Source organism: Ovis canadensis, chromosome 9 (assembly GCF_042477335.2).
Source record: "Ovis canadensis isolate MfBH-ARS-UI-01 breed Bighorn chromosome 9, ARS-UI_OviCan_v2, whole genome shotgun sequence".
Lineage (NCBI taxonomy): Eukaryota > Metazoa > Chordata > Mammalia > Artiodactyla > Bovidae > Ovis > Ovis canadensis.
This window is the reverse complement of record NC_091253.1, coordinates 69,219,350-69,237,276: the sequence shown is the minus strand read 5'-3', so window position 1 is coordinate 69,237,276 and position 17,927 is coordinate 69,219,350. Positions and strand designations below refer to the sequence as shown.

Genomic DNA, 17,927 nt, shown 5'->3' with positions numbered 1-17,927 from the left:
TCCCTGGGATTCTCAACTCTACTTCAAAATAAAAAGTTAAAAAAAACTTACATATATGTATAGAAAAGAAATGTAGGGAAAAGTGAAGGCTTTAGGACTTTGATTTATTGTTGTCATGATGTTTTACAAAAGAACAAAAAAATTCAGTTCACAAGGGTGCAACTTTGATCCATAAGCCTTGGCTAACTAAAGCATCCACAGTTATTTTCATTCACTAATACTACTAAGAAAAGAAATATTTATAATTCTATTAAGAGACAACATTCTAGCATTATTAAAGGGGGTTAGAAACTGATGCAAGTAAAAATCTTTTATCCAAGTCAATCCTTAAAGGAACTGTATAGCTGGAATGTTCAGAAGGAAATGGCAAACCATTCCAGTATTCTTGCCTGGAGAATCCCATGGATGGAGGAGGCTGGTGGGCTACAGTCCATGAGGTTTCAAAGAGTCAGACACAACTGAAGCGGCTTAGCACGCATGCAAGCACACACGCATAGCTGGAATAGCAGATTTCTAGGAATCTGACATTACATGGTATCACTCAGTCTTTTGCTAAAATCAGCTCTGGAAAATGTGTGACCTTGAAAAAGAATTATTAAGAATAACATAAATTTAATGCATCCATCTCTCCTAAATTTTTGACGGTGCTACCACATCTTATCGTGTGCCTTCCTAATGCAAAGTGCTGTGCCACATATACAGAACATGCTTAATAAATGGTTGTGAAATAATGAAGAAGAAAGTGATGTTGGAGAAGGAGAGGTTTTTCTCTTTTTTAGGGCTTACTTCAATATCTAATTTTACTGGAGACTTAGTCCTGTGGTTGGGGCTGCAAATGAGTGGGAATTGTGTCTGTATATTTCTCAAATCTAAGGACTACTTGGGCTTCCCAGGTGGCACAGTGAAGAATCTGCCTGCCAATGCAGGAGATGTGGGTCCAATCCCTGGGTGGGGAAGATCCCCTGGAGGAGGGCATAGCAACCCACTGCAGTATTCTTGCTTGGAGAATCCCATGGACAGAGGGGCCTGGCGGGCTCCAGTCATGGAGCTGCAAAGAGTAGCAACTCTTTGCACAGGAGGACTCATGCACATGAGGACTACTCACGGAACATGTGCATCCCAGAAATGACCACGTGTGGATCTGCAACTAGTGAACAGTAAGAAGCTCCTGAGTCTTTTCTTCAACATTACTATTGAATGGTTTAGGCATCCTGGGAGCTATTTCCTTCCTTAGTGCAATAGCTTCAGAGTCCAGCATGAGCAGGGCCACATCAGAGTCCAGTGACTGAAGAGCATGAGTTACTGAATCAGGCAGATCTGGTTGATATCCCAGGCCATCACTTAGCAACTACAGGATATTGAACACGTGAGTTTCTCCAAACCTCAACATCCTTACCTTTAAAATTGTGATCATGATTCCCACCTCACTGGGTTGATGTAATGCGGAAATGGGTTCACAGCAAAAGTTCTTTGCATGGTGTTTGGTGAACAGTCAATATCTGCTAAGTGATGGGTGCTTATTATTATTACTACTGAAACTTCTCAAAATTCCCTTGAGAAACTAGATATGATTAAGGTCAGTGTACTAATGCCACAGCTAGGGGTCAGGAAGCAGAAACAACACGGCCCCGAGGCCAAGCCTTTGCCCCCTCCAGTGATGGGTAACATTCCCCTCACCTGCCAAGGCCCCAGTGAGTGCAGCTGCCTTCCCCTCTCACCCAGATTAGTGCCGATGCCAACAGACAGTGTTGTGATAAGGACAGTTTATAACAGACACTTGAAAGGCAGGAAGACGCTGGCTCTGGAGACAAAGGCCAGCCTGGAGAGGATTCGAGAACATGCCTGGGACTGAGAGTGTCCAGTGTCCCCTCCCCCTACTCCAGCTGCAAGGGAGTGTTCGGGAAAAAGAAAAGACGGTGTGTGCGGGCAGCCCCGTCCCTCACGGGTTGGAGAAGAAAGAAGACTTCATCTCTTAAAAGGGTTGTTCAGTGTCTTCCATTCAACCAGAAGGGCCATATCTTCTATCTGAAAGTGTCTCTCCTATGACTCATGTTTGAGGACTTCAGGGTGAGCCTGAATGCACTCTGACAATTTATAGCAGGTGTGAGATGCACCGTCCAAAGGAGGGAGACCCAGAGTTGCCTCCACAACAATCAATAAGAAGCAGAACTGGGCTTCCCTGGTGGCTCAGTGGTAAAGAATTCACCTGCCAATGCAGGAGACACGGGTTCAATCCCTAGTTCTGGAAGATCCCATATGCCTTGGAGCAACCAAGCCCGCATGCCACAACTATCGAGCTGGTGCTCTAGCACCGGGGAGCCGCCGCCGCTGAGCCCATGTGCTGCAGCTGCTGAAGCCTGCTTACCCGGGAGCCTGTGCTCAGTGACAGAAGCCTCCACAATGAGACGCTGGTGCGGTGCAACTAGAAAGTACCCCTGCTCGCTGCAACTAGAGAAAAGCCTGCACAGCAATGAAGACCCAGCTTAGCCAAAGACAAATAAATAGGGATCTTCCTGCCCTGGGGATCGAACCCACATCTCTCAGGTTCTCTGCATTGGCAGGTGGGCTCTTTACCACTAGCGCCACCTGGGAAGCCCAAATAAATCAATAAAATCATGAAAAAAAGAGAAGCAGCAGAACTAATATTCACTGAGCAGCTATGATGGCCAGCTAAGATTTTATAGGCACTCAATGAGTCACCACTGCCATCTTCAAGGGCTGAATTACATTATCCTCACGACACACCTAGAAAAAATGAGGCTAGGTTCATTAACTTGTCACAGCCGTCCTGCTGAAGTGCCCAGAACTGAGGCTGGAAAGCAGATCTGTTCTCACCACAATGCTTTCCTGACTCAATAGGAAACATGTATTAGGAAAGCGAGTTGCTAAACTCCAACAGGAATGCAGGAGACAAAGCAAGTAGCTGTGTCTTTATAAAAGCTGCTGCTGCTGCTGCTGCTAAGTTGCGTCAGTCGTGTCCGACTCTGTGCGACCCCATAGATGGCACCCAACAGGCTCCTGTCCCTGGGATTCTCCAGGCAAGAGTACTGGAGTGCGGTGCCATTTCCTTCTCCAATGCATGAAAGTGGAAAGTGAAAACTGAAAGGGAAATCGCTCAGTCGTGTCTGACTCTTAGCGACCCCATGGACTGCAGCCCACCAGGCTCCTCCGTCCATGGGATTCTCCAGCCAAGAGTACTGGAGTGGGGTGCCATTGCCTTCTCCCTTTATAAAAGAATGTTCATCAAATGTGAACCCTACACATAAAGAGCCCTAAATAAGAGGTTTGGCCTAGAGAAAGAACATTTCTGTCTCACAGTCTAAAGCTGTCCTATGTTTAGAGCAGTGGTTCTCAACTGGGTGCAATTTTTCTCCCATTTGGCAATGTCAGGAGACATTTCTGGTTGTCATACTACCGGCATCTAATGGGTAGAAGCCAGGGACCCTGCTAAACATCCTGGGATGCATAGGACAGACCCTCACTTCAAAGAATTATCCAGCTCAAAATATCAATAGCACTGAAGCTGGTTTAGAGGGTACAGGTCCTTGTTTATCTTCTATTCCTGGTTGTGAGTCAAATATATCACTCCCAAAATAGGCCAAGATAAAAACCAACTTAAGTGTGCCTCTTGTGTGTACAGGAAATAAGGCTAATTTCAAACCTCACTCCCCTCTTCTCTTCATCATTTGCTCATTTTATTTGATTTTATATTCAATGTAATCAAAACCTCTGATACTAAATCATTTCTAACTTTTAGAACCCTCACAGGCATACTATTATAAGAATCAAGATGGGATGTTTTAAACAGGTATGCTCAATTAATTAATCAGTAGGTATGGAAGGAGTTAGGAGATAAAAGAAGGACAAAGAAGGATTTATGTGGTAATAAAATTCAACTCTGCTCACCAGCCCTCTGGTGGGAGAAGTCACATGTGCTCTCAGCTCCACTGGTTTCATTTCTGCAACTACCAGCCCTCTTGATGGTTTGAGGAGGGGGGTATTCGCCTCCTGAGAATGTGATGAAGAAATCAGCGCTACCTCTGTCTGGATGAAGATGGAGGTCAGAATCTCAGACAAGATGAGTATCAGGAGGGCAGAGGACTTGGGTTCAGGGCAATAAAACAGATGACACACACAAACTAGTCTGTAACTTCTCAAAACCCTTTCGTAAACTGGAGTCCATAATGACTCTGTGACAGTTAATTTTATGCGTCAACCTGACTGGGCCATGGGGTGGCCAGAGAGTTAATTAAACATTATTCCAGGTGTGTCTGGGAGGGTGTTTCTGGATGAGATTAACATTTGAATCAGTGGACTGAGTCAAGCAAGTTGCTCTCCCTAATGTGGGTGGTCAGTATCCAGTCAGCTGAAGACCTGAGTAGAAATAAAAGGTTGCTTTAGGGAGAATTCATTCTCTATGCTGGCTTTTGAGTTGAGATATCTGTGTTTTCCTGCCTTTGCACTGGGCTTGAACTGAAATTTATACTGTCAGCTCTTCTGGATCTTCAGCTACCTGACTACAGATCCTTGGCTTTCTCAGCCTCCAAAATTGTGTAAGCCATTCTTTGCAATATCTATCTATCTGTTTACTATCTCTCTTTCTATTATCTCTCCCTCTCCCTCTAGACAGATGGATCTATAGATAGATATACAGATATATCTCCTATTGGAGACCAATATCTCCTATTGATCCTGTTTCTCTGGATAACATCAACTAACTCAGAGTCTATAGACCACAATGACCACAGCAGTAAAAAACTATCCTTAACTAAGTAGTCTGTGTCAAGCATTGTGATAAGAGCCTGTTCCATTTTGCAGCAACTTGAGGAGGTAGATCCCATGACCTCCATTTACAGATAAAGAGGCAGGCTTGGGGAGATAAAGGACCTTAGAGAAGCTGTAGCCTTCAGGCCAGGCTACAACCCTCAACCTGATTATGACATGTCCGGGGCCCATTGATGCCACAAGTGCTAAGAAGACACACGAGGGCCCAAAGCCCCATGGGAAGACCTTTAGGCAATCATTTACACCCAGGTGGGATAGGAAGGCCTTGGTTTCCACCTTCTATCCTTTCAGCCCTCAATTTTATTGTTTCCGTTAGAATGTGAAGGACTCTGGATACTGTAAGGTCTGGTGCAGGCTTTGCTGTCATGATCAGCTTGGGTTGCTGCCTCTCTGTACAGAGTTTGAGGGTTCCTAAGATGAGTGACATTAGACACACACACACACACACACACACACACACACAGAGGAAGAATGCACTTGTGCACAAGCTGCCCCTTTTCCTCAGCACTAAGGGAAAAAAACACCCCACTGACACTATATTCACCCCCTTCCTCCTCTACTATAAATGAAATTGCTAGTCTACACAATGAGGCTTAAACATCTCTCAGAAATCAGCTCCAGTTCCTGTGGGTTAAGCTGAGTCTCTGAATTCCAGGGTGATAAGAACTTTGCCATTTTAGTCTGAGGTTCTCAAACTTAACTGCATCTGACTCATCTCAAGGAGCTTCTTACAATTTTTATTTTGTCCAGCCTATCTCCAATTTCCTCTGATTCAGAGTGTCCAGAGGGAAGTCTAGAAATCTCTCTATTTAACAAGCAGCTTGGTGATTCTCACGAAGCCAGCCTGGCACAAATCCATGGGTGCCCCTACATCTTCTCCTCAGTACTTAAATAGTAGTTATTTGTCTTTCAGACAGAGAAAAGTGTGCAGACTGCGGGGGAAATTTGCTTTATAGTCTTGCTCACTTCATGAAATAAAATACCAAGAGTCCTCGATATAATATAGTGCAATGATCCAAATACTGAGTTTTAGAGTGAGGCAGACAGGAGAGGCAAGACCTGAGCAAGCCATCCAATCCATCCAAAGCCCCAGGTCCATCTTCCCAGTATTGTTTAGTTTCTACAAGCCTATTCATGCATCAGCTACTTAATTAAGCAGACAAGCAACATTTGTTCCATTGAACATTTAGTAAGATACCCGCCTCCCCTCCTCCCTTGGAGGGTGTAGGGCTTGGAGAGTTTCCTGTCTCATTATACTTATCATACTGTATTAGAATGACCTGATGATGTGTCTGCCTAATGCTTCTCCAACTTCACTGTGCTTGGAAATTCCCTGGACAGCATGGTAAAACCCAGATTTGGGGCCCTGAGTGGAAAAAAATCTGATTCCGTAGGTTTGGAGTGGGTTTGTAAATGTGCATTTCTACCAAACTTGCAGGGCACACCCACATCACCCATCTGAGGACCACTCTTTTACGCATCACTACTCCGAACCCCAAGCTTCTTTGGACAAAGAGTAAATCTTTTATTACTTTTTTAAATTGATTTTTAACTGAAGGATAATTGCTTTACACTATCGTGTCGGTTTCTGCCATATATCAACATGAATCACCATAGGTATACATATGCCCCTTTCTCCTGAACCTCCCTATCACTTCCCACTCCATCCCAACCTCTAGGTCACAAGGGGACACAAGCTACATAAAAGAGAACGAACTGTGCCAAGGACAATGATCAATGTCACTGTACAGACTCTAAGAGGGGAAGGGAATTTTAGAACAGTGCTTCTCAAATTTTAATGTGTCTAGGAGTCACCAGGGTATCTTGATAAAATGCAGATCAAGTGTGTCTAACAAGTTCTCAGGTGATACCAGTGCTGCAGGCCTGTGCCCTCCACTTTGAGTAGCAAGGCTGTTGAGGTTCTTCATCTAGAGTAGCACCATCCAAAGGAGCTTCTGCAATGATGGACATGTTCTTTGTTGTTCAGTTTCTCAGTTTGTTGGATTCTGCAACCCCATGGACTGCAGCACACCCGTCCCTGCAGCACTTACTTCCCTGTCCTTCACTATCTCATGGAGTTTGTGCAAACTCTTGTCCATTGAGTTGGTGATGCCATCCAACCATCTCTTCCGTCGTCCCCTTCTCCTCTTGCCCTCAATCTTCCCCAGTATCAAGGTCTTTTCCAGTGAGTTAGCTCTTCACATCAGGTGGCCAAAAATATTGGAGCTTCAGTTTCAGCATCAGTCCTTCCAATGAATATTCAGAGTTGATTTCCTTTAGAATTGACTGGTTTGATCTCCTTGCAGGCCAAGGGACTCTTAAGAGTCTTCTCCAGCACCACAGGTTTATCCAGTATGGCAGCCATTAAACACATGTGGCTATTTTGACCACTTGACATGTGGCTAGTGTCTCCATAAAATTAATTTTAATTCATTTAAATTTACTTTCTTTTTCTTTCTTTTAAAGACTCTGCAAATATCTACTTTAATTTTTAAAATTTTCTGGCCACAAGGCATGTAGGATCTTACTTCCCCAACCAGGTGCTGAACCCTCACTCCCTGCATTGAAAGTACAGTCTTAACCACTGGACTACCAGGGAAGTCCCAACTCGTTTAAATTTAAATGGTCACACGTACCTAGTGGCTACTAAACTAGACGGCTGCTTTGTGGCATTAGAAACTGAGAGTGAGCGATTTAGTATAAAGGGGGTTTCAGAAAGAAGAAACCTAAAAAGCAAGGTGAGGTCACAATACTTTTACCCATATCATAACTTTTATTTTGACTGCCACCCTCTTCCCTTTCTGCTGTCTGAAGGGAGGGCTCAAGGCTCCCCTCTGCTCTCCATCATGTTCCCAGGGTCTCTCTCTAAACAAAACAGTAATTAGGAAAGGTTTTATAAACGCTCTAAAGTATAGAAGATTATCTTGTTTACATAAACTCTTTCAAGTTGGCAAAACCAAGCAAGAAGTCTTAGGAGAAATAGTTCCTTTGCGATGGGCCCTTTCACCCTGGGGTATGTCTAGCAGGATTCTGAAGACAGGCTCCAAGGTTACTTCTCTGCTGTGGGTTTTGGCCCTTTGGCCTGGAACATATGGGCAAATGCAAACAGTCCAGGCATTCTAGAAAACTTCACAAGGAAAGACAGCTCAGTTCATGTTGAGTTCCCTCAAAGGAGAAAACACTGAGGGTGGGTAAAGGGTAGGGTTTCATTTAGTCTGAACTGGACTTGTTGGCTCTGGGGATGTTACAGTCTACATTACAGTTAACGAGGTTTGAGGATCTTCCTTGGGCTGGTGAGTACTAATTTCCATTGAGGAAAAAGTTATGAGACTTGAATGTTTTAATGATAATAGATAATTTCTCTGGGTTGGCAGAGCTACAAAGCATGTTGCTACGAAACTGTGTGGATGGGGGCTATTTCTTTTGTGTATACAGTTTCCCCTTAAAGAATCCACTTGGCATGAGTTGCAATCCTGCTCAGGGACCCTTGTGATTAATTGCTTGAATTGGCTGGTGGCCATCAGCAGAATCTTGCAATTTACCAAGTTCTACACAGAATTATGAAACTGAAGGTTTAATGGGATTTCAGGTAATAGAGCCCAGATGTCTGAGACTATGATGTTTGAAATTATATCGCTTACAAGGCTGTAGGGCTACAACCTTATTTATTCTTGCTTAGTAAATTTCCGTTTACATCTTTATTCCATCTTGGACCAGTCAAACACTAGAGCCCTCATCTTGACATAACTTCATCTAGAGAAGTCACTCACGCACACCCACCTGTAACAAACAGCCTGAAAATACATGAACACCCCACCTTCCTGTCCAGGCTCTTGGGATTATGTTTCACCCAAGGACATCATAATTAACAGCCTTATCTCCACCCTGTCGCTATGCAGAGCTTGACTTCCAAATTGCTTTCACACATTTAGTTGTATTTTATTTTGTCAGGGCCCAGGAGAAGTGGTCCAGAACATGTATTATCACCCTTTGGGTGAGGAAACCAAGGTACACAGAAGAGAAGAGATGATCACAGTTAATGTTTGTGGAACACTTACCTGCCAAGAAGTAACTGTTCTCATAGGTGACAGAGCATCATTTCCTTTAAACCTTTTAACGCCTTTGAGATGATGTGATTATCAACTCCAGTTTGCTAACTTTGATAACTCCATTATCAATCCAGAAAACTAAGGCACAGTGGTTGGGTCACACTGAGGACAATGGATGGAGACAGGATGGAAGCTGGTACCCTAGACTCTGCCTCCTCCCTAAGGAAATAGCACCACAGGTAAGATCTGGAGTCTGCTGGTGCTTATGCGGCATTCACTCCATATCATTTGCAAGACGGAAGGCAAATCCTCAGCACATTTTTCTAAAAGAGAAGCCCCCTGGACCCTGATTCCCTGGTCTCCTCCGGAGCAATGCCACCTCCTGAGTGTTCTAAGGAGAGCAAGGAGATTCTGTGTAATGGCACCAATTCAAGAAGAACACTTGGCCCAATATTCCAGGCCCTTTACAATTACACTTTAGCCCATTCTTCCAGACATATCCACCCTGCATTCCAGGCATAGTAACTGATGGAATTTGTCCCATCCTGCCCTTCCTTGGTTTACATGGTCCTTCCTTCCATCCTCATCCTCCTGCCCCGATTCTCCTGTTCCTATTGGGCCAGCTCACAGGTCACTTCAACATGGCCTTACATATTCTCATAAAGCATCTATCTTCCTGTTCAGAACCTCTGCAAGATTTTGTTGAATGAACGAACAAAAGGAATGAACATCATTTTTGGATTGCTCTACCAGGCACTATGTGAGACACCAGAGACATAAAGATGAATAATCCTTTTCATTGCCCTCAGGAAGCTTCTCATCTATGGAGAGATCTGTACACAGGAAAACCACTATCATATAACATCCTGGATAACATTACAGAAGGAAGGGTGCTCATCACTGTTAACAGATATGGCTGGGAATTCTGCCCAAGACTCACCCACCCTCCTGCTTAGGGAAACTTCACATGTGAAGGGCTTGTATTTTATGCATCTTTCATCTTTCAGTTGAAGACTGCTGAGCATGCAGCAGTCTCTAAACTAAGCAACTATGTGGTGATGGTCTAGCAGTTTTCCCTATTTTCTTCAATTTAGGTCTGAATCTGGCAATAAGGAGTTCATAATTTGAGATATGCAGATGACACCACCCTTATGGCAGAAAGTGAAGAAGAACTAAAGAGCCTCTTGATGAAAGTGAAAGAGGAGAGTGAAAAAAGTTGGCTTAAAGCTCAACATTCAGAAAATGAAGATCATGGCATCCAGTCCCATCACTTCATGGGAAATAGATGGGGAGACAGTGGAAACAGTGTCAGACTTTATTTTTGGGGGGCTCCAAAATCATTGCAGATGGTGATTGCAGCCATGAAATTAAAAGACACTTACTCCTTGGAAGGAAAGTTATGACCAACCTAGACAGCATATGGAAAAGCAGAGACATTACTTTGCCGACTAAGGTCCGTCTAGTCAAGGCTATGGTTTTTCCAGTAGTCATATATGGATGTGAGAGTTGAACTATAAAGAAAGCTGAGCACCGAAGAATTGATGCTTTTGAACTGTGGTGTTGGAGAAGACTCTTGAGAATCCCTTGGACTGCAAGGAGATCCAACCAGTCCATCCTAAAGGAGATCAGTCCTGGGTATCCACTGGAAGGACGGATGTTGAAGTTGAAACTCCAATACTTTGGCCACCTGATGTGAAGAGCTGACTCATTTGAAAAGACCCTGATGCTGGGAAAGATTGAGGGCAGGAGGAAAAGGGGACAACAGGATGAGATGGTTGGATGGCATCACTGACTCAATGGACATGGGTTTGGGTAGACTCTGGCAGTTGGTGATGGACAGGGAGGCCTGGTGTGCTGCGGTTCATGGGGTCTCAAAGTGTCAGACACAACTGAGCAACTGAACTGAACTGAACTGAACTGTTCTGAGCCACAATCAGCTCCTGGTCTTGTTTTTGCTGACTGTATATAGAGCTTGTCCATCTTTGGCTGCAAAGAATATAATCAATCTGATTTCAGTACTGACCATCTGGTGATGTCAATGTGTAGAGTTTTCTCTTGTGTTGTTGGAAGAAGATGTATGACCAGTGTGTTCTCTTGACAAAACTCTGTTACTCTTTTCCCTGCTTCATTTTGTACTCCAAGGCTGAACTTGCCTGTTACTCTAGGTATCTCTTGACTTTTTACTTTTGCATTCCTGTCTCCTATAATGAAAAGGAAATATCTTTGGGGCATTAGTTCTAGAAGGTCTTGTAGGTCTTCATAGAACCGTTCAACTTCAGCTTCTTCAGCATTACTGGTTGAAGCATAGACTTGGATTACTGTCATATTGAATGATTTGCCTTGGAAACGAAAAGAGATCATTCTGTCGTTTTTGAGACTGCATTCAAGTACTGCATTTTGGACTCTTTTGTTGACTATGAGTGCTACTCCATTTCTTCTAAGGAATTCTTGCCCATAGTAGTAGATATAATGGTTATCTGAGCTAAATTCACCCATTCCAGTCCATTTTAGTTCACTGATTCCTAAAATGTCAATGTTCACTCTTGCAATCTCCTGTTTAACCACTTCCAAAATACCTTGATTCATGAACCTAATATTCGAGGTTCCTATGTAATATTGCTCTTTACAGCATCAAACTTGACTTCTATCACCAGTCACATCCACAACTGGGTGTTGTTTTTGTTTTGGCTCCATCTCTTCATTCTTTCTGGAGTTAGTTCTCCACTGATCTCCAGTAGCATATTGAGCACCTGCTGACCCGGGGACTTCATTTCCCAATTTCCTATCTTTTTGCCTTTTCATATTATTCATGGGGTTCTCGAGGCAAGAATACTGAAGTGGTTTTCTATTTCCTTTTCCAGTGGACCACATTTTGTCAGAACTCTCCACCATGACCCATCCGTCTTGGGTGGCCCTACATGGGATGGCTCATAATTTCATTGAGTTAGACAAGGCAGTGGTCCATGTGATCAGTTTGATTAGTTTTCTGTGACTATGGTTTTTACTCTGTATGCCCTCTGATGGATAAGGATAAGAGGCTTACAGAAGCTTCCTGATGGGAGAGACTGACTGAGGGGAAAACTGGGTGTTGTTCTGATGGGCAGGGCCATGCTCAGGAAATATTTAATCCAATTTTCTGTTGAAGGGCAGGGCTGTGTTCCCTCCCTGTTGTTTGATCTGAGGCCAAACTATGGTGGAGGTAATGAAGATAATGGTGACCTGCTTTAAAAGTTCCTGGGCACATAATTTTCAAAATTCAGACTTAAATTGAAGAAAGTAGGGAAAACCACTAGGCCATTCAGGTATGACCTAAATCAAATCCCTTATGATTATACAGTAGAAGTGACAAACAAATTCAAGGGATTAGATCTGATAGACAGAGTGCCTGAGATCTACGGAGGTTCGTAACATTATACAGGAGAAAGTGATCAAGACCATTCCCAAGAAAAAGAAATGCAAAAAAAAGGCAAATGGTTGTCTGAGGAGGTCTTACAAATAGCTGAGAAAAGAAGCGAAGAGAAAGGCAAAGGAGAAAAGGAAAGATATGCCTATTTGAATGAAGAGTTCCAAAGAAAAGCAAGGAGAAACAAGAAAGCCTTCCTCAGTGATCAACGCAAAGATATAGAGGAAAACAGTAGAATAGGAAAGACTAGAGATCTCTTCAGGAAAATTAGAGATACCAAGGGAACATTTCATGCAAAGATGGGCTCAATAAAGGAGAGAAATGGTAGGGACCTAACAGAAGCAGAAGAGATTAAGAAGAGGTGGCAACAATACACAGAAGTGTACAAAAAAGATCTTCATGACCCAGATAATCACGATGGTATGATCACTCACCTAGAGCCAGACATCCTGGAATGTGAAGTCAAGTGGGCCTTAGGAAGCATCACTATGAACAAAGCTAGTGGAGGTGATGGAATTCCAATTGAACTATTTGAAATCCTAAACAATGATGCTATCAAAGTGCTGCACTCAATATGCCAGCAAATTTGGAAAACTCAGCAGTGGCCACAGGACTGGAAAAGGTCAGTTTTCATTCCAATCCCAAAGAAAGGCAATGCCAAAGAATGTTCAAACTACCACACAATTGTACTCATCTCACACGCTAGCAAAGTAATGCTCAAAATTCTCCAAGAGAGGCTTCAACAGTACATGAACCATGAACTTCCAGATATTCTAGCTGGATTTAGAAAAGGCAGAGGAACCAGAGATCAAATTGCCAACATCCACTGGGTCATCGAACAAACAAAAGAGTTCCAGAAAAATGTGTACTTTTGCTTTATTGACTATGCCAAAGCCTTTGACTGTGTGGATCACAACAAACTGTGGAACATTCTTCAAGAGGTGGGAATACCAGACCACCTTACTTGCCTACTGAGAAATCTGTATGCAGGTCAAGAAGCAAGTTAGAACTGGACATGGAACAACACACTGGTTCCAAATAGGGAAAGGAGTACATCAAGGCTGTATATTGTCATTCTGCTTATTTAACTTCTATGCAGACTACATCATGTGAAATGCTGGGCTGGATGAAGCACAAAGTGGAATTAAGATTGCCGGGAGAAATATAAATAACCTTAGATATGCAGATGACACCACCCTCATCACAGAAAGTGAAGAAGAGCTAAAGAGCCTCTTGATGAAAGTGAAAGAGGAGAGTGAAAAAGTTGGCTTAAAGCTCAACATTAAGAAAACTAAGATCATGACATCTGGTCCCATCACTTTATGGCAAATAGATGGGGAAGCAATGGAAACACTGACAGACCTTATTTTTCTGGGCTCTAAAATCACTGCAGATGGTGACTGCAGCCATGAAATTAAAAGATGCTTGCTCCTTGGAAGAAAAGCTGACCAACCTAGATAGCACATTAAAAAGCAGAGACATTACTTTGCCAACAAAGGCCTGTCTAGTCAAAGCTATGATTTTTCCAGTAGTCACATACGGATGTCAGAGTTGGACTATAAAGAAAGCTGAGCACTGAAGAATTGATGTTTTTGAACTGTGGTGTTGGAGAAGACTCTTGAGAGTCCCTTGGACTGCAAAGAGATTAAACCAGTCCATCCTAAAGGAAATCAGCCCTGATGTTCTTTGGAAGGACTGATGTTGAAGTTGAAACTCCAATACTTTGGCCACCTGATGCAAAGAACTGACTCATTTGAAAAGACCCTGATGCTGGAAAAGATTTAAGGCAGGAGGAGAAGGGGATGACAGAGGATGAGATGGTTGGATGGCATCTCCGACTCAATGGTGATGAGCTCCAGGAGTAAGCTCCCAGGAGTTGGTGATTGACAGGGAAGCCTGGTGTGCTGCAGTGCATGGGGTTGCAAAGAGTTGGACACGACTGAGTGACTGAACTGAAGTTATATGACAGTGACACCTAATGAAAGACTGCCATAGAAGTGATGGAGTCTCTCTCATTACGGTAGGAGGGGCCCTTAAACTGCTTCCTCTCTGTCTGTTCAGTGGAAATGCAGAAGAGGGCGGCAGGCCCTTGCCGACCACTATGGTAGCCCCACAAGGAGCTGGCCCAGATAGGATGGGATAGAGGAAGCTTCCCATGTCTCCTTAGGGTCTCCTTGCTCCTTAGAGCAAGCAGCAGCCCAAACCATAGCTCTTGTCTGTAAGGTGCCAGGGGATGCTTGATGTACTGCCTTAAAATGATAGTTTGGGTGAGTGGTATCTGCCCCACATTCTAGGCATAGTAACTTGGAGAATTTAAGAGTTGGGAAATTGTTCTTTAAAAGTCACTATTTCAGAGCATTAATTCCTGATTGCTTATTGGTGGTGGCTTATTCATTAAGTCGTGTCTGACTGTATGTGATCCCAAGGTCTGTAGCCCGTCAGAGTGCTCTCTATGGGATTTCCCAGACAAGAATACTGGAGTGGGTAGCCATTCCCTTCTCCAGGGGATCTTCTTGACCCAGGGATTGAACCCGGGTCTCCTGCATCACAGGCAGATTCTTTATCAATGGAGTCACCAGGAAATGTGACCCCTTATAAAACTCTCTGCACGAATGGGCTTTTTCATTGGTTGTTCTTCTCAACAGGACTGTGCGGGGATCGTGGACAGGGGCCCAGCCCTGTAGAAAGCTCGCTCTCTCGAGAGGAGGAGGTTGGTTTGCGGGGCACTGTAGCGGCACCGCGTTCATGATCGTGAAATGTACTGGAGGTGGCAGTGGAATGACTGTCATCACACAACATTTAGTATCTTTCTAGAACTACCCACCTGTGTTGCTCTACAATTTTAAGGAATCACTGTGGGGTAATGAACATCAGTGATTATTCCACTCGCTAGTCTTAAGACTGGTCAAGTTATTTAACCTCTCTAAGCCAAGGTTCCTTCATCTGTAAAAGGAGGGAATTCATGTGTGGTTTACAGATGGTTTTGTGAGAACTACTATATTTCATTGAATCCAAAATGCATTTTTTTTTTTTAATGTATCATGGACAAGAGCTTCCCTGCTAGCTCAGCTGGTAAAGAATCTGCCTGCAATGCAGGGGACTCCGGTTTGATTGCTGGGTTGGGAAGATCCCCTGGAGAGGGGACAGGCTACCCACTCCAGTATTCACAGGCTTCTGAGGTGGCTCAGACAGTAAAGAATCTGCCTGCAATGAGGGAGACCTGGGTACAATCCCTGGGTTGGGAAGATCCCCCAGAGGAGGGCATGGCAACCCACGCCAATATTTTTGCTTGGAGAATCCCATGGACCCAGGAGCCTGGCAGGCTACAGACCATGGGGTTGCAAAAAGGCAGACATGACTGAGCGACTAAGGATATATCGTGGACAAAGGAAGGAGAAGAAAACACTGCTCATGGAACTATGAGATAATGCTTTTTTTTTTTTTTGACAGTCGTGAACAACACATGATATTTAGTTTCTTTGGTATTTCTTTCATTTGCTCTGAAGAACCTGGCAATTTCTGTAATTTTAGGTGCAAGCTTTATGTATGACAGGCATTCCTTTTGCACACATCCTAGTAATAAAGTCAACACACCTTCATCTACTTGTGGCATCTTCCTTTAGGCAGTGTAAAGCTCACGATTACTGCTTTGCAGAAAGATATGAAACTGAGGTCATTATCCCAATGTCAAACATTTGCCTCACTAATGGTGTTCTAGTTCCATGACTTTCAGCATTCAGGATAAATTTTTGCTTCAATGCCAAATTATAGTGTAATATTTCTGAAGACATTTTAAAATAGCAATTAAACTCAACAGGTGAAGTGCTAATAGTATATATAACTTGAGTGAGATGATAAAAATATCAACAGTCAGCCGAGTTCATGTAGCCAAGACTGCCATATGACCTACAGTGATTATAATGTAAAAAGTACAATTCAGAAGTGTTGATAGTATACCTCAGAAGCAAAGAAACACAGGAAATAAAATAACATATATTATGGGTATTGTGCCTAACTGATGCTCAACAAATTTCAAACTCCTTTCCATTTAATAACAGAGAGTGGTGAATCTCAAAAGAGCGCAGGGAGGATAAGCCTCATATGGTAGCAAAGAGAGAAAATACTGGATTGAAATACGACTTGGGATAAAATTTACATTCTAGGGACTAAAAACTATGAGTTATCTCCATGGAAATCAAAGTATTTTGATTTCTGAGTGAGAGACAGCTGCAAATTCTCATCACAGCCCCTCTTCCTAACTCCTGTTGGGGTATTTTTTTTCCTACTCCTTAAAATCTGGGCCAGGCCGGTGACTGCTTTGTCTAACAGAATATGGCAGAAATGGCACCATGTTATAAGTAAGCCAAGGGGCTACATGGAAAGGCCCAGATGGAGGAGAACTGAGGTTCCCAGCTGACACCCCAACTGAGGAACTAGCCACCTGCCTTGACTAACTTGCTAGACATTGGAGTGTGCCATCTTGGATGTGGATCTCAGCCCCAGCTGACAACATGTGGGGCGAAAAGATGAGCTCCTTGTTGAGTCACCTAAACTGCAAAATCATAGCCAAGTAGTGACTGTTGTTGCTGTGGGCCTCTAAGACTGGGACTTGACTTATACACACTACTTACTACATATAAAACAAGTGACTATGGCCCTACTGTATAGCACAGGGAACTCTACTCTATACTCTGTAATGAACTATATGGGAAAAGAATCTAAAAAAGGATGGATATATGTATACACATAGCTGATCCACTTTGTTGTACACCTGAAACTAACAACATTGTGAATCAACTACATACACTCCAATAAAAATTAAAAAAAAAAATGCGGTGGTTTTTTAATGCAGCAACAGGTAGTTGGAATTCACTACCTTGTTAATTTTCACAAATACTCTAAGAAGGTCTGTTCAAGAACCTTAAAGAAGCAGGACCTGGAAGTCAATCTAGATTTTTTGATTACTGGACCGAGGCTTGTGCATAATTAGTCTATACACTGGGGTTACTGGGGATGAGCAGGACTTGGAGGGTTCTGGTTGTCTTACTGCTCAGTTCTCATCTAACCATATGATGAGAGAGGTATAGGGCTTAAAATTCAACTCATTGTTTTTCTTGAGACCTGTAGATTATAAATGAAAATTTTAAGAAAGTCCTTTCTCCTCACCTTCAAGGAATTTCTTCCATCACTGGAAATCCTTAAAAGAGCTGAGTTCTGCTGGGCCCAGGAAAGAAATGGGCTTCCCAGGTGGCGCTAGCGGTAAAGAACCCACCTGTCAATGTAGGAGATCTAAGAGACTTGCGTTCGATCCCTGGGTCAGGAAGATCCCCAGGAGAAGGACATGGAAACCCACTCCAGCATTCTTGCCTGGAAAACTGAGGAGTCTACTGGGCTACAGTTCATGGGGTTGCAAAGAGCTGGACATGACTGAAGTGACTCAGCACATACGCATGCAGGAAAGAAATAGAGAAGGGTTAAGAAATACTCAAAAGGGGGAAAGTTTCAGTCCGCCCCCCCTCCCCCAACACACACACAATCTTAAACGCTTCTTGGAATTTGGAGCAGAGTTCACGAATTAGATGCAAATGTGCTGGAATTTGGAGCAGAGTTCACGAATTAGATGCAAATGTGCTTGTGAAATTCCCAACCTTTTTTAGATATCCAGTGGTGGCCTCAAGGAATAATATCTT

The 17,927-nt window shown here is 43.3% G+C and overlaps 1 protein-coding gene across 8 annotated transcripts in view; it reads right to left on the bottom strand.

Annotated features, from left to right (window-relative positions):
* SAMD12 (sterile alpha motif domain containing 12) overlaps window positions 1-17,927 on the bottom strand; it is a 527,507-nt gene that overhangs the window by 86,114 nt on the left and 423,466 nt on the right. For 2 of the 8 annotated variants that reach the window (XM_069601102.1, XM_069601097.1), the window contains one exon: window positions 3,907-4,044. The exons of 4 other annotated variants lie outside the window; for them this stretch is intronic. In XM_069601102.1, the coding sequence (XP_069457203.1) occupies window positions 3,907-4,044 (138 nt within the window). The remainder of the gene's footprint in view (window positions 1-3,906; window positions 4,045-17,927) is intronic. 2 more of the 8 variants (XM_069601103.1, XM_069601098.1) reach the window with 1 other exon arrangement.